Below are 23227 nucleotides of genomic sequence, written 5' to 3'. Positions count from 1 at the left end.
ATGTTTTCCTTAATGAAAATTGTGCTTTTGTAAACATTTTGCAGGTAAATCTATAAGCAATGGCTTATTGTATGAAGAAAAACTGTCTTGATTGGCTTCCATACAGTTTAGGAGACAGAGGCTACACCTTGAAAATGTCTGATTTATAGCTTCTTGAAGGTGCAAATAAAATATTAGTGTTATATCTCCTATTGATAGTGTTAGGCCACTTAAAACTAGTTCAAGTTAAGAATTATTTTTAAATTCTTATTTAATTAGTCAATTATAACTTTCTTGGTTATAATCAGAATGACTCATTACACCCATCCTTCCTAAGAAAGGATATTCATTTCTGCTGTTTTCAGTAGCAAATGACAAAAGCATATAGTTTAAGCCTTCTATATAACCATTCTATATAAGTGCTGCTACTTAATAACAGGAAAACTAAATTATACAGCATTCAAAAGGCACGTTATCTTCAAAATAACAGTAAGAATTTTTTGTCTAATCTTTCCACTTGATTCCATAGTCCTATTTCACTGTAGACAAAACTAAAGCTTTGGTTTAATGATTCAGCAAGTTTACCTGTAGGTAGTAAGTGTATTGTTGTCTGAGATGGACCACTTGTTGGAACCCCAGATGGTTGAAGAGGTGGTGCTGGCTGGATAGTTTGCAACGGTCGAGACACAGACTGAGAAGAATTCATGGCTGACACAGGAGTGTGAGTTAGCTTTTTAGTGTCTGTTAATTAAAAGTGAGACGTTATGATTATTGATAGGAAAAAATTAGAAATACAGCATTTCCTTTAGGGGTAAAATTTACTTTTGCCTGCCACCAAGTCACATTTACCTCTTATAAAACAATTTCTTTCTATTTAACTGTGTATTTGTCAATTTGAAAACCAAGTTAGGACCTTAAATAACTCATTGTTGGTACTATCACAGATCCTAATTAAAATGTACAACAATACAGTTTTATGTTTTGACTTTTTTATAAAACAATCCTTTTTCTGAACTCAATACAATATCATGTCAATTAGAATAATTTCATTTCCTACATTAATATCTCTCTCTCTCTCTCTCTCTCTATATATATATATATATATATATATGGCATTAGAAGAATTTAAGTTTAAAAAATTTGGCTCTCAAAAGAAATTTCAACCGTCGCACTGTTGATATTTGGCTGTTGACTAATGAGTTTGCCGACCACTGTCATAAACAAATATCTATAAACTGATGAATTTTTCACCAAAGATCTTGAATTCCAATTACTCTACTGTTGTTGATTCTCTTACTTAACACTGATAGCTATTTACACTATCCAGTCTTTAAAATATAATACACATAGTTTCTATCTCAAAAAAAGTCTACAATAGCCTATGAAATTAATGTTTGCATCTCAGAAAAAGTCCTTGAAAATAGGTAACCACTATATGGTGTATTATAAAGAGGGCAAGGCAAAACCTCTGCTATCCAAAATGATTCCCACTGATATCTGTCCTATGGAATTCTAAAATGTAAATAAATTTCTATGTAAACAAAATTATAAATTGTAAACAAAATTTAAGGCTTTAGCAAGTAAAATTTTAATTGGGTGCTAATGGAGAACAATGTACCTTAGAATAAGATAATTTAAGGTACATTCAAAGGTGAAAATGGAGTCCCCATGAGGCAGAGATGCTAGAAAGAGAAACTGCAAGACCACTTGATAATAAACATTGTTTCCCTTTCAATTCAGAATAACCCTACCTGTGTCCTCTCAAAAATAACCTGTATTTATTTTTGCCCTCTAGGAATTTATTATACTTAACTTGTCTATGAAATAATAGTGAAAAAATTACAGATAACCTGAAACTTTTTAATAGCAATACTGGTAGAATTCAACCTTGACAAATGATGGTATAAATCTTCCAAAATTACAGCAGTTTTATACGAAAAAAACCTAACTTTCCTGTCCCATAATCAATTGTATAACCACTTAATTTTGTTTTCTTAAAACCAAATTAACTATCTTACCCCTTAAAATGCAATTTTTTAAATGTTTAGGTTTTTAAAATTTAATGTCTTTAAGGTAATAATTAACTTAGTATCTGATGATACTAGATTTTCCACATGCATTATAGAATTATCACCAGAGTTTTATAGCTATATCTATGAACAAAGTTATTTTGTACATTCAAATAAGTTTGAAAATTACTTCATATTTTGAATTATTGAGAATTACATTATAAATTAGCAGGGTAAAGGCTTAGAGAAGTCTGTATTAAGAAAAAACATTAGGGGGGCAGGGGTGGGATAAAGGGAGTCAATGGAGAAAAAGGGAGACACCTGTAATACTTTCAACAATAAAAATAAATTTAAAAAAAAAGAAAAAAACAATTTGTTTACTAAGCATTTACCAAGCATATTTAACCATGAAACTTTTTACTCACAGAATGCCTATTAAAAAGCAGAATAATTTGGATTATTTGGTAATATCTATCTAATACTATTTCTAAATATTGTAACTCAGAGCAATATTGGGGTGTGCATGCTTTCTAATATTACTTTCATTTTCTTTTAAATAACACTAAAGGAAATTAATTCAAATAACCAAATTAAGTGTATATACACTTAAAAGTACCTAGATAAAAACGCACACGCACAACACCATTTAGAGTCAAAAGTCCTGGGTTGAATTTCCACTTCCTATACTGTCTGTCTCATACTCTATCAATCTATCCTCAACTCTCAAGTGGGCATTGCATGGTTATTACAAGGATCATGTGAAATAACAGATATAAAAAGAGAAATGTTCCATAAGTTAAATATTCTCCTAATTGCTCCCTTTTCCACTATGCCTTTTCATATTCACTCAAGATTTGATTTCTATTTTTCAATTCTAATCTAAAAAACTCTCATCCTAGAGAGGATACAAATACACCAAGAATAAACTATCTTCACTGAGTATTATATTGGATTAATACCTTGTGAAGCTCCACTCTCTTCATCATCCATTGTAAGATCAATGACACCACTTGAATCACTTCCTGTGGCTTTTCCACTCTGAAAAACAACACAATTTCATTTTGCAAAAGAAACTTTGGCAGACATAAAGGAAAAATGAAATACTACTGAGGAGAAACGAGGATAATGAATACCCTGGTTCAATGATTGCATGACTTTCTCAGCTGTACAGGCATGCAGCTGAGGGGCAACAGGCTATACCATGTAGCCTTGTGTGCAGTAAGCTATACCATCTGGGTTTGTGTGAGTATTCTCTATGATCCCCTAATGACGAGTTTCCCAGAAGGAATCTCAGTTAAGTGGAGCATGACTGTAAATGCTAATCATAATTACTTTGATATATTATACCGCAGATAAGCTAAAATCAATTTTTCATCAGCAAAACTCAAATTTTGTGAAGTTAAAGAAAACTATTTCTTCAGGTTACAAAATTCAGGCTCAATCCTAAGACAATGATATAAATTCTAAGTCCTACAACTATAAACCTTTCTATGACAATGATTTTATAGAAAGTGACTTAACAAACACGACAAATCTGTAAAATTCATATTAAAAGTACTTAACAAAGCCTCAAAGAATGTAACAGAATCTAGTCACCATATCTCTAAGGGTCACATTTCAAAATTTAACTAAATTTTATATTTATCAAAAGTTGCCCCACAGCGAGCCAGTGGCCAGCCCCGCCCGTCTACTGGACGACCTACCGCAGCCACTGGACTTCAACACGTAAAAGAAGCTCTTGATGCAGTTGAAGGCGGTGGCCCGAGGCCCCCACCGCCCTGGCCTGGGTCCCGATAGCCTGGCCTTCATCCCCTGTGAGCCTCTGCGCTTCTACCGAGGCAAGCCCAAGATGGCTGCCTCACCCCACCCCCACCCCACCCCACCTCACCTCACCTCACCCCCACCTCACCTCACCTCACCTCACCCCACCCCACCCCACCCCCACCTCACCTCACCTCACCTCACCTCACCTCACCCCACCCCCACCTCACCTCACCTCACCTCACCTCACCTCACCTCACCTCACCTCACCTCACCTCAACCCACCCCCACCTCACCTCACCTCTCCTCACCCCCACCTCACCTCACCCCCACCTCACCTCACCCCACCCCACCCCCACCTCACCTCACCTCACCCCCACCTCACCTCACCTCACCTCACCCCCACCCCACCTCACCTCACCTCACCCCACCCCCACCTCACCTCACCCCACCCCCACCTCACCTCACCTCACCTCACCCCCACCTCACCTCACCTCACCCCCACCTCACCTCACCTCACCTCACCCCCACCCCACCCCCACCTCACCCCACCTCACCCCACCCCCACCTCACCTCACCTCACCTCACCTCACCTCACCCCACCCCCACCTCACCTCACCTCACCTCACCTCACCCCACCCCACCCCCACCTCACCTCACCTCACCTCACCTCACCTCACCTCACCTCACGGACACCCACCGCCCGCCAGGCCCCACAACCTCCAGCTCGCCTCTGCCTCTACCTCCAATCCCGCCTCAGCCTCCAATCCCGGAGTTCTGTGAGCTGGAGAGCAGAATTAAGAGGCAGGAGATTAGGGTTAAGGAGCTGGAGCTGCTTACCATCACTGGGGACAGCTTCGCCTCGCAGCGCTGTGCGTGACTGTGCGTAACCACCACGGGGCTGCCCGAGCCCACCCTTGCCAGCCTTGGCTCCCCCTCCTGGGCTGCGTGCCCTGCTGTCCCCTCCCCCACAACATGGCTTCGGCTCAGACTCCAGCACCTAAAGTACCGGATCCCAAATCGGTCCTCCGGACTCCCCAGTCCTGGATTTCAACCGACTCTGTTCCCCACCACAAATCTGGACGTCACCGACCTTTTGTCCCCAAATCCATCTTCCCTCCATCCTAAGCCCTCAGGGTTTTCTGGACTCAGAGCCCCCAAACCTGGAACTCCATCCACCACACGGCCTCTGTGAACTTCAAGCCGCCTGCACAGTAATACTACTACCCCTGGAGCTCCACCCACCACAGATCACTCCCTGTAGATACCGGAGATTTAGTGTTTGTAATTAAACTGGCGTCCTGATGGGAGGTGGGGGAAGTAGGTGAGGGTCAGTCAAAGTGTCTGCAGGGAGCAGATGGGAATAGTGCAAGACCCAGGGGACCCTCAAGATAACAATAACAGCAAAACCAACAACAAAAATTACTAGACAAATATGTAAAGACCAGAATACAACCAGACAAAAGGTAGTTAATAGAAAATGGTTCCAAGTGAAGCCAGATTTTGAATTTAGCAAAGTAGCTATTAAAAATATATTCAAAAGCCCTAGCCAGTTTGGCTCAGTGGATAGAGCATCTGCTTGCGGACCAAAGGGTGCCCGGTTCAATTTCCATCAACCGCAGGTACCATGGTTGCAGGCTTCTCCCTGGCCTGGGCCCTCGTTGGGTGCATGCAGGACGCAACCAATCCATACATTTCTTTCACATGGATGTTTCTCTCTGTCTTTCCCTCTCTTTTCCACTCTCTCTAAAAATCAATGGAAAAGTATCCTTGGGTGAGGATTAAAATATATATATATAGCGAGAGAGAGAGAGAGAGAGAGAGAGAGAGAGAGAGAGAGAGAGAGAGAGAAGAGAATTAAAGGAAATATACTAATGAGTGTGGAATTAAGAAGTGGAAACTGAAAAACAAAAATAAAAGGGAAACAGGAGAATTAAGATAAAATGTTTTTAAAAACCCTAAAAGATTAACACAAAATAAAGAAAAAAAAAACCACATAGCAATAAAATTTAGATGAAACAAATTTTAAAAATTATAAAACAGCAGAACTAACTACAACCATATCAATAATTATACCACGTTGAAACAGACTAAAATTTCCTATCAAAATACTGGGATTGTCACATGAGATAAGACATCAATAAATAATGTTGTTTCTTTCTCCTAGGCATTCACTTTAAATATAAAGACATAAATACACTGAAAAATATATATAAAAAAGCTGCTGTGACCATGTAAATATTAGCCAAGATACAAAGAGAGAAACTTCATAATAATAAAATGGCCTATTTGTCTATTTCTTCCATAAATTTGGTAGCCTTCATGTCATGTTTTGATGCTCTATTATAAGATGCATATTTTCCTATAATGTATACTCTTTAATAGGACAGAAGGTCTACAATAAAATCTAATCTGCTATATTTTTATTGGTTATAACCTGACATACAACTTATTATCTATTATTACATATTACAGGTAGTTTCCTGGCTATGTTTTCTTCTTGAGAAATAAAATTGATAATTATTTCAATAATTATTAATAGCAATTATAAGATTATAGTTGACACTATTGCTATAGGGCTCTGTGCTAAATGTTTTATATTGATTAACAAATTTAATTTTTTTAAAATATATATTTTATTGATTTTTTACAGAGAGGAAGGGAGAGAGATAAAGAGTTAGAAACCGATGAAAGAGAAACATCGATCAGCTGCCTCCTGCACACCCCCTACTGGGGATGTGCCAGCAACCACGGTACATGCCCTTGACCAGAATCGAACCTGGGACCTTTCAGTCCGCAGGCCAACACTCTATCCAGAGCCAAACCGGTTAGGGCAACAAATTTAATTTTTATAGTAACCCTATGAAGTGGGTAATGGCATTAAGTATTAAGTAACTTGCCCAAAGGCTATCCACTAAAAAGTGACAGGAGCCAGGCTGTCTGACTCTAGGACTTATTATTTCTATGCCACTAGGAGCAGATTTATCCATATACATATACATAGGTACCTTTACATCTTTTCTGACATCACTTCTGAGAAAAGGTTTCTAATCAGAGAAATCACACATTTACATCTGCATTTACAAATCTTACTAAAGCTCTCAATTTGAAACTATTAAAAAAATCTTAGTTGTTGTCAAGTAGGTTTTATACTAAGAATCTATTTTATTAAAAGCTATTTAATAGTGTATACCTCTCTAATATGACCACTCTCATTAAGGCAACACTAAGAAAACTTCAAGAGGCTTGTTTTTTGTGTGTGTTTGTTTTTAATGAAACAAACAAAAAGAGCATATATGAAAAGTTACAATAGGGCACTTCAACAATTGTGAAGAAAGTTAACACAGAGCACCTGGTTGGTCACTTTCTGCATATCTCTCCAAGGGAACTTGGAACTATAACTGAGACTTGGTTAGCTACCAAGAATGTGTCCTTTAAAAGTTTCCATTAATGATTAATAATTTTCTTTTATACACCTTGAAAAATGGAATTTGTCATAGTGGCTTGTCAAGATTGATTCGCAAAAACATCAAGATTAATGATGTATGTCTGATTTTACTATTGGAGTTTTGAGTTCTGACTGGTTACATAGAAAGATATTGCTGTATGGTCAGCCCTCTAAAATACCTCAGACCTTGAGAGTCAGTCAGGCTTCTTTGGGCAGAGACTCTTGGTACATGTCACTGAAGTTAGTAACAAGAGAAAAAGCACATGCTATGTGATGATGGATAGGGGAAGATTTAGAAGCTTGTGTCTAACCTCTCTGAACCCTACTTGATGCTTATCTTTTCCCTGTTATTTTTGCTTTCTATCTTTTTGCTGTATAAACCATGAGTATCCTGCTAGGGGCCTTATGAGTCTTTCTAGCAAATCAAGCAACTTGAAAGTGAACCCGAGTCCCTCAAAATAGCACTAATTACAGATAGCAGCATAAAAAAAATTCTACATTGTTTTATAATATATGCTGATAATTTGAATAAATGAGTAATTTTTACACTAGCCTATATAATAAAGAGGTAATATGCAAAGTGACCATCACTCCAACACAAAAGATGGCTGCCCCCATGTGGACACAAGATGGCCACCAGATGTTGGCCGGCAGGGGAGGGCAGTTGTGGGCGATAAGGCCAGCAGGGGAGGGCAATTGGGAGGGACCAGGCCTGCAAGGGAGGGCAGTTGGGGGGACCAGGCCTGCAGGAGAGGGCAGTTTAGGGGGGGGTGGAACCCAGGCCTGCAGGGGATGGCAGTTAGGGGCGATTAGGCCGGCAGAGGAGGGCAGTTGGGGGCAACCGGGCCTGCAGGGAAGGGAAGTTGGGGGGGGAGGGGAGGACTCAGGCCTGCAGGGGAGAGCAGTTGGGGAGGACCAGGCCTGCAGGGGAGGGCAGTTAGGGGCAATTGGGCCGGCAGGGGAGCAGTTAGGAGTCGATCAGGCTGGCAGGGGAGTGGTTAGGGATTGATCAGGCTGGCAGGCAGAAGCAGTTAGGGGCAATCAGGCAGGCAAGCAGGCAGGCAAGTGGTTGGGAGCCAGCAGTCCTGGACTGTGAGAGGGATGTCCGATTGCCCATTTAGGCCCGATCCCAAACAGGCAGTCAGACATCCCTTGAGAGGTCCTAGATTGGGCAGTTAGGGGCAATTGGGTCGGCAGTGGAGCAGTTAGGCATCAATCAGGCTGGCAGGGGAGTGGTTAGGGGGTGATAAGGCTGGCAGGCAAAAGCAGTTAGGGGCAATCAGGCAGGCAAGCGGTTAGGAACCAACGGTCCCGGTTTGTGAGAGGGATCCCAGATTGGAGACGGTATAGGCTGGGCTGAGGGACACCCTATAGCCCCAACCCCCCATACACGAATTTCGTGCACTGGGCCTCTAGTATTAAATATATTAATGATATCCTACCTAATAATAGACAAATATGCAAATTGACCATACCCCCGACACACCCACAAGCCACATCCACCATCCAATCAGAGCGAGTATGCAAATTAACCCAAACCAAGATGGCTACAGCCACAGAGAGCAAGGTTTCCTAGGTAACAGAGGAAGCCAAGCTTTCTGCCTGCCCTTGCCAGGCCTAAGCCTCCACTCAAGCTACAAAGTTTCAATTATAGAAAGTAAACAAATTCAAACAAATGGTGGCAGGATGGAGCTTGAGAGAGCAGGCCAGGGTTGCCGCCGGCAACAGGGGAAGCAAAGCTTTCCGCGCACCCTGGCCGGGCCCACCCGCTTAAGGCAACAAAGTTTCAATTATAACCCCAACAGAAATGGCTGCCGGCCTCGGAGGGAGGCCCAGGCTTGGCTCCGCTCCAGGCTACAAAGTTTCAATTATAGAAGGAGAATAAATTCCAGATACCAGGGCCTCCGCTTGGGTTGCCAGGGGGCGTGGCCGGCCTGCAAACCACCACAGGCCCCTCGCTCAGGCCGCCCCACGCCCCAAGGGAACCCCCACCTGATCCGGGACACCCTTCAGGGCAAACCAGCTGGCCCCCACCCCTGTACCAGGCCTCTATCCTATCTAATAAAAGAGTAATATGTAGATTGATCATCACTGCAACACACAATATAGCTGCCCCCATGTGGTCAAAGATCCTACCCCCATGTGGACACAAGATGGCCACCACAAGATGGCCAGCAGGAGAGGGCAGTTGGGAGGCACCCGGCCTGCAAGGGAGGGCAGTTGAGAAGGACCAGGCCTGCAAGGGAGGGCAGTTGGAGGTGATCAACCCGGCAGGAGAGGGCAGTTAGGGGTGACCAGGCCGGCTGAGGAGGGAAGTTGGGGGCAAACAGGCTGGCAGCAGAGTGGTTAGGGGGTGATCAGGCTGGCAGGCAGAAGTGGTTAGGGGCAATCAGGAAGGCAGGCAGGCAAGCAAGCAGTTGGGAGCCAGCAGTCCTGGATTGTGAGAGGGATGTCCAACTGCCCGTTTAGGCCCGATCCCACCGGGCAGTTGGACATCCCTCGAGGGGTCCCATATTGGAGAGGGTACAGGCTGGGCTGAGGGACAACCCCCCTCCGTGCACGAATTTCGTGCACCGGGCCTCTAGTATTATATGAAATGAGATATGTGAATAAAATATATGTTACAATAATACATTCTAAGTGAAATATGTTGACAAATAATTATTTGGAGGACTTTAGAGATATCTTCATTCAATGACTACAAAAAAAGATAATATTTTATATATTTAAAGAGTTCCTAACTAGGTCTGATTAAACAACAACCATTTCCATACAGGCCATTCAGATTTCTTTGAAACTCTACTAACTTTAAAGTGTTCAACTTAGTAAGATTTGTTACAGAAAAAAATAAGTTAGCCATAAGTAATCAGCAAGGGATATTCTAAAGAATCACAGGCTGTTTCACACTATTTTCTATTTGCCACTTAGGCAAATAGCTGGACTGTCAATTATATAAGCCAAGCAGTTAGTCAATATAATAAACTAACATTATTTCTAGGAGAATTATTAAGCAAAGAAAGTCAGTTCTTGTACAACATTACAGAGAAGCTGTTTGGAAATCTTTGAAGAGTTGTAAAGAACATAGAATAATTTTAATTGTATTAAAGAATATTGATAGAAATCCATTCTCTCATGGACTATAATTAGAATTTTAATTTGAAACAGAAGGAAAATCTTACCTGTGATGTGCTATCAGCTGCTTTCTTAACAGAAGCATCTATTGTTTTGTTTGTCTGGTTTTCTGAGGAGTCAAAATTTAAAAAGTCAGCCATTTTTAAAAGCACCTAAAAATGTGAAAAGTTGGGTTGTGCTTTATATACATAAACATGCATACGTAAACACACACACACACACACACACACACACACACACACACACTTATAATTTAAATAACTATAAGAGATTTGTTACCAAGCATGAACCTCTCTTTGACTTAAATTGTCTCTAGGCTAAGCGTTAATTATTCAAAGGAACAAACTGATGGTGGCCAGATGGGATGAGGGTTGGGTGAAAAAGCTAAAGGGATTAAGAAATACAAATTGGTAGTTACAAAATAGTCATAGGGATATAACATATACCATAAGGAATATAGTCAATAATATTGTAATAACTATGTATAGTGCCAGTTGGTTACTAGACTTATCAAAGAAATCACTTCATAAATTATATGAATGGCTAACCACTATTCTATAACTGAAACTAATATAAAATAATATTGAATGCCAACTATAATTGAAAAAAAAAGAATGCATACAAAATGTAGTTAAGAGTTTAAAAGGTTTTAAATACAGATACAATCAAGCTCTCCTTTTGCAATACTTCAAGGTACACATATATACATGCATAATCATATAATATGTCATAGGGGAAAATATACAACAGAGAAAACAAAAAGCAATCAAGCATTGCGTAGTAAACTATAGAGGGCAGAACTTATTTTTAAACTGTTCAAATTTGGAAGATGTGAGTGATGAGCACACAAATGGGTAGGGAAAATATGTGATGTTTATTTTCCTCTTTTAAGCATATATTAGGTCAATTAGATACTTTAAAATAAATTCGTTCTATTCATATATTCCTGGCAAATGTATTATAAAATAATGCTTGCTATAAAGCCTAAATAAAAAATTCACCCAGATTAGAAAAATTCCTAAAAGTTAAATATGAATGCTAGCCTCTCACTCAAAACAAACTCTCTCTCAAATCCCATTTTAACAACATAATTTCTTATGTAACTAAAACTTACTAAAAATAACTTCCAGGATATTCTATTTACTTTGTTTTTCCAATAATGCTAGCCATTTCTACAAATAAACAGAAAAGTTCAATTATCTACAGATCATTAGTAAGCTTTCATTTCTATTATTAAATCTACACAGTGACTTACCAATTCTTGGGGTAGTAGTGCTGCTCTGTTCTGCAGGAGATGAAGTACTAAAAGCAGAAATTGGAATTTTCATCTGTATAGGACCACGATTATTTGATGGACTGTAGAGTCCTGATGGGCCTACTGTGGGTAAAGAAGTCCTTGTGGCTTGTACAATAGAGTGTGCTGTTGGAACAGCCTGTACAGCAAGTGTTGTTCCTAATGGTGCAGCACTGGCAGGAGAGTTCCTTTGAATACTAGAACTGGGCACAGAAGTAACGTTGTTTGGTTTAGTGGGATTTGGCAAGGATGGCAAGGATACTGGATTTTTGGTGAGACTGCTCACTGTAGGTGGGCTCTGTACAGAAATGAATTCAACGTTGCCAGATGGTTGATTAGTTACTAAAGTCCCAGGATGGCTCTGTAGGAGTTGAGGCTGGGAGGATACCGCAACAGGTACATGCAAAATCACTGGTAATGATTGTAAAGAGATTGTAGGTTGGGGATTTCCACTAGGCACCTGAGTAGTAGCAACTACTGTAGCTGTGCTGGGTGCAGGAAGAATTGGTGTCAGAGAACTCGAAGTCACTGGAGTCTGCAATTTAGGTTGACTACTGACAACTGTTGGAGTGATGAGATTGGTTGAAGACACTATAGAAAGAAAAAAGAAATCTCAGTTTAAATGGCTATCTCCATTTATTAGCCAGGATAATATAACACAATGAAAACTTAATGGATTACAGTAGATACAGTAAAGTCCTTCATAATGAAATTTTTCCAGATTTAAATTCTTGAACTTCTTAGAATTAAATTTGTAGAAGCATTTTGCACCTATGATCAGTATATTATGAAAACATCACATGGTTTATGATTAATATGGAGGACTGCTATCTCCTTATCAAAACAGTATCTGAAAATTATTGTAATAACTATAGCATAACTGAAAAATTGGTAATATTGTCTAGATATTTTTGAAACTACATTTAAAACATTACAAATACTTTGGGACACTAGCAATATATAAACTCAAACAGAAAGTCTAGTCAGCATCATCACTATCAATGAATAGGTAAACTTGGTCATGTATTTTATCATTTGGACCACATGAAATTGGATCTTCAGATCAAGTTGTATTGAATTGCCTGGGAGAGAAACTAGAGACAGAAGGCTGCCTATGCTGACACTCTTTTAACATCCTATGTAATAAAAGGGTAATATGCAAATCGACTGAACTACAGAATGACCTGTCGCTATGACGCGCACTGACCACCAGGGGACAGATGCTCAACGCAGGAGCTGTGCCCTGGTGATCAGTGCGTTCCCATAGGGGGAGCACCGCTCAGCCAGAAGCCAGCTCACAGCTGGTGAGCATAGGGGCGGTGGTGGGAGTCTCTCCCGCCTCTGCGGCAGTGCTAAGGATGTCCGACTGCGCTTAGGCCCACTCCCAGCTGTCAATTGGACATCCCCTGAGGGCTCCAAGACTGCGAGAAGACGCAGGCTGTGCTGAGGGACCCCCCCTCCCCCAAGTGCATGAATTTCTTGTGCTGGGCCTCTAGTTATATAATACTAGAGGACCGATGCACAAAATTCGTGCAAGGGGCTCAGCCCTCGCAGCCCTGGCTGCCTCATGGCCCTGCCCCCTGGTCATTCCAGAAGGTTGTTCTGCTGTCCATCTAATTAGCATATTAGTTCTTTATTATATAGTACTAGAGGCCCGGTGTACAAAATTCATGCCCAGGTAGGGTCCCTAGCCTGGCCGGTGATCAGGGCTGTTTGGGGATCAGGGCTGATTGGGGCCTTCCGGCTGCTGACTGGAGCCTTCCTTGCCCAGCTGCTGGCCAGGGCCTTTCTTTGTTCTGCGCTGCCCTCTGGTGGTCAACACACGTCATAGTGAGTGATCAAAATCTTGGTCTCCTGGTCAAACTCCCAAGGGGACACTTTGCATATTAGCCTTTTAAAAATATAGATGGAAGATGGCAGAGTGTAGATGGGAGATGAAATAAGGGTCTTTCTCATTGATTTGTAGTGTTTCTTCCAAAACCACAGGCATATTTATAGCAGCACTTTTCAAGGTATGGTTCGGGGGATACTTGGGGTAATTGAGACCCTTTCAGGAGCTTGCAATATCAAAACTATTTTCTTATCAATAATAAAACATTATTTTACTTTTTCACCATGTACATATTTGCACTGATGGAGCCAAAGCAATGGTGAGTAAAACTTCTGATACTCAGTACAAAAATAAAGTAGTGGTACTAAAATTATCACTACATTCTTTACCATCACATGTTCGCAGTAAAAAGCAAACAAAATAGCCCTATAGGGCTTGGCTCAGTGGATAGAGCATCAACCTAAAGACTGAAGGGTTGCAGTTTTGATTCCAGTCTCTCTCATCATTGATGTTTCTCTCTCTCCCTCTCCCTTCCTCTCTGAAATCAATAAAAAATAAATAAAAAAACTACTACTTGACTTTCAAAGAAAATATCCACAGTTCTCTAAAAGAGCTAGCCTTTTCTAACCATATATTTATATGAGGTGGAATTTTCTTCATATATTTCAATTAAAACAACAAACTAAAACAGAAGGAATGCAGATATAGATATAAGAATCCAGCTTTTATAGGGCATCTTAATGTTTTAAGTGAGGCAAAAGAAAAGTATAAGAATGTAAGACAATCCTACTCCTTTCATTACTTTTTTAAGCTTAGAAGTTATTTTTCATTAAAACACGTGCTACAAAATAAGGTGTTAATAATTATTTTTTATTTGTAAATCCTCACCCAAGGATATTTCCCATTGAATTCTAGAGTGGAAGGAAGGAGGAGAGACAGAGAAACATCAATGTGAGAGAGACACATCAGTTGGTTGCCTCCCGCACTCAACCAACCAGGGCTGGGGATCGAACCTGCAACTGAGGCACATGCCCTCAACCAGAATCAAACCTGGGAAGTTCAGTATGTAAAATGACACTCTATCCACTGAGCCCAACTGGCTAGGGCAGTGTTTGTTATTTTTTAATGAATAAGCAAACATTTTTTTAAAATTTTATATTCTTACTATAGTAAATATCAGTTAATATATCCCACATAAATAAAAACTTTGGGATTCTTAATAGGTGTTTTTTTTTAAGATTATACAGGGATATAGTGACTAAAAAGTTTGAGAAACACTTCAGTAGAGATTTCAATTTCTGTATTTCCATGCATATATGGAATTCTGATCTATCTATCCTATATAATAGAAAGCTAATATGCAAATCGAATGAATAGCAGAATGACCGGTTGCTGTGACACACACTGACCACCAGGGGGCAGACACTCAACATAGCAGCTGCCCCCTGGTGGTCAGTGTGCTCCCACAGGTGGAGCGCCACTCAGCTAGAAGCCGGGCTCATGGCTGGCGAGCACAGAGGCGGTGGCGGGAGCCTCTCCCGCTTCTGTGGCAGCACTAAGGATGTCCAACTGACGACTTAGAGCAGAGCGGGCCTAAGCCATCAGTCAGATCCCCCAAGGGCTCCCGGACTGAGAGAGTGTGCAGGCCAGGCTGAGGGACCCCCCAAATGCATGAATTTCATGCACTGGGCCTCTAATATATATATAAAAATCCAGCTACCGTAAAACAGTAATGACCAGAACAACCGGTCGCTATGACACCCACTGCGGCCAGCAAACTGCCTGATCAGGGAGTGGGGCTGGCCAGCCAACCTCATGCAGCCCTTCCCCCTGGCCAGCCCCGCCCCTGATCACCCCCCCTACCCCAATAGGGGGCGGGCCGGCTGGCCAAACTCCTTCAGCCCCTTCCCCTGGCCAGCCCGGCCTCCGATGGGCCCCCACCACCCCAATTGGTCTGCAGCCCCTTCCCCCAGGTGGCCCCATGCCTGGCTGCCCCCCAACCCAATAGGGGGCAGGGCCAGCCAGCCAACCTCCTGCAGTCCCTCCTCCTGCCCAGCCCCACCCCACACCAATCAGGGGTGGGGCTGGCTGGCCAACCTCCACACCCTCTCCCCTGGGCCCTGACCTGTGATCAGTCCCTCTCACCCCATTCAGGGGTGGGGCAGGCCAGCTCACCACCCACAGCTCCTCCCCACAGCTGGGCCCGCCCCCAATCGGGGATGGGGCCCGCTGGCCAATTGCCTCAGCCCCTCCCCCAAGCCAGCCTGGTCCTGATTGGGCCCCAATCAGGGCGGGCTGGCCAGCCAACCTCCCGCCGTCTCCTCCTCCTGATAGGCCTGGTCCCAATTGGGGCTGGGTCAGCCAGACCCCACCCATGCACAAATTCATGCACTGTGCCTCTAATCTACACTAATAAAAACATGCAAATTAACCATCACTCCGCTACACCTACAAGCCACGCCCACCAGCCAATCAGGAGTGAGTATGCAAATTAACCCAACCAAGATGGCGGCTGGCCATGGAGCTGGAGCAAGCAGGAGGCTTGGGTTGCCCCAGCGATGGAGGAAGCCAAGCTTCCCGCCCACCCTGGCCGACCCTGGCCTCCGCTCAAGGCTACAAAGTTTCAATTATAGAAGATAAATAAATCCTAGATACTTGCTTCCAGCCAGCCCTTGCCTCCGCTCAAGGAGGCGCTGAAAAAAAAAAAAAAAGGGAAAAAAAGGAGGGGCTGGGACCTTGGGTCGCTGGGGGGTTATCAGGCCAAGATGGAATGGCAGGGGCCATTGGGGTAAGCAGACCAGCAGGGGGGCCAGTTGGGGATGAGCAGGCCATCAGTGGGGGTCAGTTGGAGGTGATCAGGAAGGGGGGGCAGTTTGGAGTGAGCAGGCCAGCAGGGGGGCAGTTGGGAGTGAGCAGGCCAGTGGGGAGGGAAGGTGAGGGTGAGCAGGCCAGCAGGGGGGCGCAGTTGGGGGTGAGCAGGCTGGCACAGGGGGCAGTTGGGAGTGAGCAGGGAGGGTGCAGTTTAGAGTGAGCAGGGGGGAGGTTGGGGGTGATCAGGCTGGCGGGGGGCATTTGGGGGCAAGCAGGCCAGCAGGCAGAGTGGTTAGGGGCAATCAGGCAAGCAGGCAGGCAGGTGAGCGGTGGAGCCAGCAGTCCCGGATTGTGAGAGGAATGTCTGACAGCCGGTTTAGGCCCAATCCCTGTAAACCAGCAGTAGGACATCCTTCGAAGGGTCCCAGATTGGAGAGGGTACAGGCCGGGCTGAGAAACAGCCCCCTCCTCCCCTGTGCATGAATTTCGTGCACCAGGCCACTAGTGTTTAAATAAAATTATATACTTAAGCATTCAAATTTAGATCAATATGCTCAGTTTCTTAGCAAATTTCATCCTTAAAAGAAAAGAAAACCAAAGCGTTCAACTACACTAAGAAAATGTATTTCAGTGTTAAAGAATATTGTTACCTGTATTCACAGGGGTTTGAATGGATGGTGGTGTACTCTCGCTTACATTTCTTTTGGACTCCAGCAACTGTCTCACTGTACCTGAATTTCTATGAAATATATATACACAAAAATAGTCAGTCATAAATATAACATTGTAGAGAACATCAATTTATATATAGATAAAGCAGTGGCCCATAGGAAAAAAAGAGTGGCTAGACATAGGCATTCTAGCATTAAACTAATGCACTGAGGGAAAACTAACACATAGAATTCAGAATGCTAGGGGCAGGAGGGGAGGTGTCCTATGGCATTAGGAAAGAGTCTTCCTCTTATATTCTAATGTCCTCAATACTTTTACCTGAAAACCAAATGTAGGTCCTAAAATCTGCAGACACTAGTTTTTATCACCCCTGACCAAAGCATTTCTCAGTTCCTTGAGAGAATACTATTTAGTACAAGTGATAAAAGAAATCTGAAATGACCAAAAGCCTTATAATAAATTACCAAAACCAATATCCACAAATGACCAATTATAACAAAGCAAAAAGGAAGGAAATACACTTAATTCAGTATACTACTTGTCTCTATACAAATACATAAGATTAGATTCCAAGATGTTTCTGCAAAATAAAATCAGAAACTTTTTCTTATTATTTTATTACTTTATTTTTTTTTAATCTTCATTGCTGAAAGTATTACAAAAAAATGAAGTATTAAATATGTCCCCTTCCCTTCCCCCCCATTGACCCCTTCTATCTGTCCCACTCCTCATCCCAGGCCTTCACCACCCGATTGTCTGTGTCCATGGGTTACATGCATAGAAGTTCTTTGATCTCTTCCCACCTACCCACGTCTTCCCACTGAGTTTTGACAGTCTGTACCATGCTTCTATGTCTCTGGGTCTATTTTGTTCAACAGTTTATTTTGTTCATTAGATTCTATATATGATTTATTTGGAAACTTGACAAACTTGCTACTTAAAAACCATGCACACTATTGATGCAAATGTAAACTGGTCAGCCACTATGGAAAACAGTACAAAGCTTCCTCAAAAAATTAAAAATAGAGCTACCATATGATACAGCAATTACATATCTGGATATTTGTTCGAAGTCAACCAAAACGCTAATTAGAAAAGATATATGCACCACCATTTTCAATGCAAGATTATTTAAAATAACCAAGATCTGGAAACAATTTAAGTGTTCACCTATGGATGAATGGATAAGCAAACATTTATACAAACACACACATAGTAGTATTATTTAGCCATAAAGAAATTTTTTTCCCATTTGACCCCCAACATGGATGGATCTTGATGACATTCTGATAAGTGAAGTTAAACAGAGAAAGAAATCTAAAAAAACAAAATTTATTTTAAAAAATCTAAAAAAATATATGTAATTTTAAAACTCATATAGAGAACAGATTGGTAGTTGCCAAAAGTGGGGGCTGGTGGATGGGAAAAATGAGTGAATTTTATTTTTAAAAGGTAGAAAAAGAGTTCTCCCTCTCCCTTACTTTCTCTGGCCAGTGTTCTCAGTGGTTAGAGTAGGCCCATGCACCAAAGGGTCCCAGGTTCGATTCCTGGTCAAGAGCACATATCTGGGTTGCAGGTTCAGTCCCCACATGCAAGAGGCAACCTGTCAATGTGACTCTCTCACATTGATGTTCTCCCCTCAACTACAGTAACACTCCTCCCCCTAATCCCCCACCGCTCTCTCTTTCTCCTTTCCACTCTAGCTAAAAGCAATGGAAAAATATCCCCAGGTGAGGGAGAAATAAAAACTTGACAAATAGACTGTTTATTATTCTCACCTATAGGGCACAGTGTTATTGCTGGTGACTTCAACTACAGGCTTTCCTGGTGATACAGGTACAGGTGGGTTTGGTGGATTCTGAGGGAGAAAAATACCAAGGTAAAATAAAACAAATCTTTAAAAATAAGACCTTAAATGCTTTATCAATATATTATCTGTTACTTCTATAATTCCGTGAAAAATATTATTAGTTGAGACAAGAATTTGAATCTTGGAATTGCCACTTGTTAGCTGTATCTTAAACACAGTACTTAATGGAAACAACTGCTTATTATATGAAAAACAAATGTAACCATTGTGATACCTCAGTTTTTTTGAGATGAGCCAATAAAATGAAGACTATGAAAATAGTTTACATGCTGTAAGGGCTCAATAAACAAAACAATAAAAATATTAATAATAAAACAGATATACTCATTCAATAAATATCTAGTGAATATCTACATATACTTTACTAGGCATAGCAGGCATAGCAAATAAAAATGGTTCAAAAAAGATTTATACAAATTTTCTAATATAAGAAATAAAATAGCTCATTTTACACATTATGACAAAGAAACAAAGTTGAGAAAGTGGAATTTAAAATCAGGAAATTACGGAATTGAAGAAAACTATAATAAAAAATCTTTGGATATGGCTAAATGAGTTTGGGGAAATTAGTCTATATAGAACAAAGGAAAAAACCAACTGTCAGTTACTCAAGGAAAAAAGAGAGAAAATAGAATTTTGAAAGTTAAGTAAAAACAATATAGAGATGAAGAACAAATTATTAGTTGATGGGGGAAGGGAGTGAGTGGGGGTGGAGGGATAAGGTAAGGTTGAAACTATAAAATTGTTTTTAAGTCAAATGAGATAGGAAAATGAATCAAGACAGAAAAATCCTGTAGAAATAGTGATTAATGAAATAATTATTATTGGCAATTATCATGTGCCAGACAATGGATCTATCAAGACAAAAAGAAATGTGAATTTCTCAAATGGGGAAAAAAGTCAAGAGGAAGAGAAAGAAATTCAACTGAAAAACTATAAAGCAACATGCAAATGCTATATTAAAAATATGTACTGCATGCCCCAGTTGGTTGAATGTCATCATCATGCACCAAAAGGTAGCCAGTTTGATACCCAATCAGGGAGGGCACATGCCCAGGTTTCAAGCTCGATCCCTATTGGGATGCATGCAGGAGGTAACCAATCGATGTTTCTCACATCCATGTTTCTCTCTCCCTCTCCCTTACTTTCTCTGTAAAAATCAATAAAAATATAGTAGTTTTAAATTTTTTATATAATGTACTACAGAGTAACTAAGGAAACAACAAAAAGAAAAACTAGACTATAGAATATTATTTATGTTATGCTACCATGTTTGGACTTAACTTACATAGTGTAAGAAAGGAAGGGCAGAACAGGGCTATTGAAGGCAGTGGAATACTAAAATGATAACAGATTAGACTAGGACAAATAAAAAAAAACCATAACTTTTTAAAAAATATATATTTTTATTGAATTCAGAGAGGGAGGGAGAGGGAGAGAGAGATAAAAACATCAATAATGCGAGAGAATCTTTGATAGGCTGCCTCCTGCACGCCCACTGGGGACCGAGCCCACAACCAGGGCATGCGCCCTTGACCAGAATCAAACCCAGGCCACTTCAGTCCGCAGACCGATGCTCTATCCACTGAGCCAAACAAGCTAGGGCACAAAAAACATAATTTTAAAAATGCATAGAAAATACGGCTTCAAGAATGCCATAAGATAAAAGTAATTGATAAGTGCTGAAATTTGAAAATTAGGAAAGGGTTAAAAATTAATTATAGAGCTGCAGAAACAACATACAGTAGGTACAGTGAATGAAAGCAAATTTCAGAACTATAATAAAGGAAGTGTTTCCTCCAAATTCAGAATTTCCTAAGATTATCAGTTAGAGCTAAATATTAATTGCACAAGAATAAAATTCTTACTTCTTGTCTTTTCTTAAGATCTTCTTTGGCTGCTCCAAAGCGTTTGGTTAACCTGGCTATCTTGGCCTACAAAAAGCAAAAATGGAAACAGAAATCAAGTGGCATTATGGCATTAACATGGAGCCCATAAAACAAGAAATTCACAGGTAACAGGATCCTCAAAAGATAGCTAACAGAAAAAAATAAATAAATAAAGTAAGCTGATTGTAAAATACATATTTCAAAAACAAATAAAATTGTAATGAAAACTAAAATAGACTTAAATTTGATACCCGCAGGTAAACACGCTTAATTTTATAAGGTTTGCTTTTTTTCTCCTAGAACTGTGGATGTTTGCTCACAAACCAGTACATTTCTGAATATCTATGATTGTTTTTTGTTATTTTTAAACATAGTTGTAATCACACTTAACTTTCTCACAGAGAATTATTTAGTAGTAAAATTAAGCATATCTGTAAGTTATAAAGATCCCTTGCCAATACTACTTATGGGTACATGTATAACATATTGAATCAATATATACCATTGATACACACACACACACACACACACACACACACACTAGAGGCCCATTGCACGAAATTTGTGCATGGGGGGTGGGGGGGTGTCCCTCAGCCCAGCCTGCACCCTCTCCAATCTGGGACCCCTCGAGGGCTGTCCAACTGCCCGTTTGGGATCGGGCCTAAACGGGCAATCGGACATCCTCTCACAATCCAGGACTGCTGGCTCCCAACCACTTGTCTGCCTACCTTCCTGATTTCTCCTAACTGCTTCTGCCTGCCAGCCTGATCGACACCTAACTGCTCCCCTGCTGGCCCAATTGCCCCTAACTGCCCTCCCCTGCAGGCCTGGTCGCCCCCAACTGCCCTCCCCTGCAGGTCTAGTCCAATTTTTCTCCCTTGCAGGCCTGGTCCCTCCCAACTGCCCTCCTCTGCTGGCCTGATCGCCCATAACTGCCCTCCCCTGCCGGTCATCTTGTGGTGACCATACTGTGTCCACCTGGGGTGGCCATCTTGTGTGTTGGATTGATGGTCAATTTGCATGTTACCTCTTTATTATATAGGATATCATATATATTAAATCACATATATTCCACTTCCCTGATTGATGTCTATGTTTCGCAAATGTATTGCCATAGTCAAATAACACTGCAATTAATTTTTGTTCTTTCACATGATTTCCATAGTCAACATTCACAGAAATAGAATTCCTAAGTCAGAGTAAATTTTTAAGGCTCTTGTCTAAATGTTTTTCAGAAAGGCTTTGCTCATTTATAATTTCAATAGCAGTTACATGAGTGCTCATGTAATATTACTCTGAAATATTTAATTCCATTATTCAGTTATTCTTTAATAATCGGAGAAAAATGTTACCTTGTTAGTATTAATATTTGTCAGTGAAATTATTTTATCATTTGTACTGCTTACACAAACTGACTAAACACATATTTTGCCCAAATACATATTCATAGAAAATTTTAAATTAGAACAGAAAGAAAAAAACTAAAAAAATTATCACATCACCACATGTAAAAACTTTATATTTCCTTTAAGTCTTTTACTAAGGCATAGATGTGATATACAATTTATTTTTTATTTTTTATCTTCACCCGAGAATATGTTTATTGATTTTAGAGAGAGAAGACGAAGAAGGGGGGAGGGAGAGGGGAAAAGGGAGAGAGGGAAAGATGTGAGAGAGAAACATTGATCAGTTGCCTCCTGTATGTGCCCAGACCAGGGATCAAACCAGGAATCAACCCTTTTGGTGTACGAGAAGAAACTCCAACCAACTGACTCACCCAGCCAGGACAGTCAATTCTTTTTACTACTATTGCTACTGCAATTTTATATCAAATATATTTTCAAAAATTATAAATTAAGCTTCTGAATGTATTCATGAGGCCTGACTAAGGAAGAGCTCCTCCAGAGAATTTCTTATATCTAATATAAACACATCACTTTAAAAAATAGTATTATCTATTTTTAAAGTTCCTTTCAGGAAGTAGTCACTTCTAAAGGAGACCCCAAACTTTCCAACTTATTTAAGTCCACTCACAAAGCCTAAACAATCACCTGTGATTCCCAAAATGAAGATTTTCCTCAGGACTGAAGTTATTTATGACTAGCGTTCCCGTTGCAGGAAAAATCCTGCAATAGGGTTTCCTGCTGCACTCTACCCCGCCCCGCCTCCACTCCTCCCTTGTCCCCCAGCCCGCCTTCTCCGCCAGCCCGCCCCGCTCTCCTCCCTTCTCCCTCCCACCCCCCGGCTTGCTTGCTTCTCCGCAGCTTTGCTCCCTTCAGCATCTCTTGGCTTCTTTCTAAGCTGTCTTGATATGCAAATTAGCCGCCATCTTTGTTGGGGTAATTTGCATACTCGTCCTGATTGGTTGGTGGGTGTGGCGTGGCTTGGCGTAGCGAAGGTGCGGTCAATTTGCATATTTGTCTATTATTGGGTAGGATTAACACCCAAGGATAGAACAGCATGATTTTATATTCTTAATATGGATTTACCTTTCTGTAACTAAAATATTTCATGCAACTTTTTCAAGAAAG

At 41.0% G+C, this 23227-nt stretch overlaps 1 protein-coding gene across 4 annotated transcripts in view; it reads right to left on the bottom strand.

Moving 5' to 3' along the window:
* The window catches only part of ATF7IP (activating transcription factor 7 interacting protein), a 115225-nt gene that overhangs the window by 24034 nt on the left and 67964 nt on the right, over window positions 1-23227 (bottom strand). For all 4 annotated transcript variants that reach the window (XM_079773586.1, XM_079773587.1, XM_079773584.1 and 1 more), the window contains exons 6-12: window positions 20676-20741; window positions 18716-18795; window positions 16916-17004; window positions 11585-12214; window positions 10377-10438; window positions 2948-3026; window positions 565-720 (exon numbers count right to left, since the gene is read on the bottom strand). In XM_079773586.1, the coding sequence (XP_079629712.1) occupies window positions 565-720; window positions 2948-3026; window positions 10377-10438; window positions 11585-12214; window positions 16916-17004; window positions 18716-18795; window positions 20676-20741 (1162 nt within the window). The remainder of the gene's footprint in view (window positions 1-564; window positions 721-2947; window positions 3027-10376; window positions 10439-11584; window positions 12215-16915; window positions 17005-18715; window positions 18796-20675; window positions 20742-23227) is intronic.

This window comes from Cnephaeus nilssonii (genome assembly GCF_951640355.1).
Source record: "Cnephaeus nilssonii genome assembly, chromosome: 6".
Lineage (NCBI taxonomy): Eukaryota > Metazoa > Chordata > Mammalia > Chiroptera > Vespertilionidae > Cnephaeus > Cnephaeus nilssonii.
Note: the sequence above shows the minus strand (reverse complement) of the source record. Positions and strands in the feature narration are given on the sequence as shown.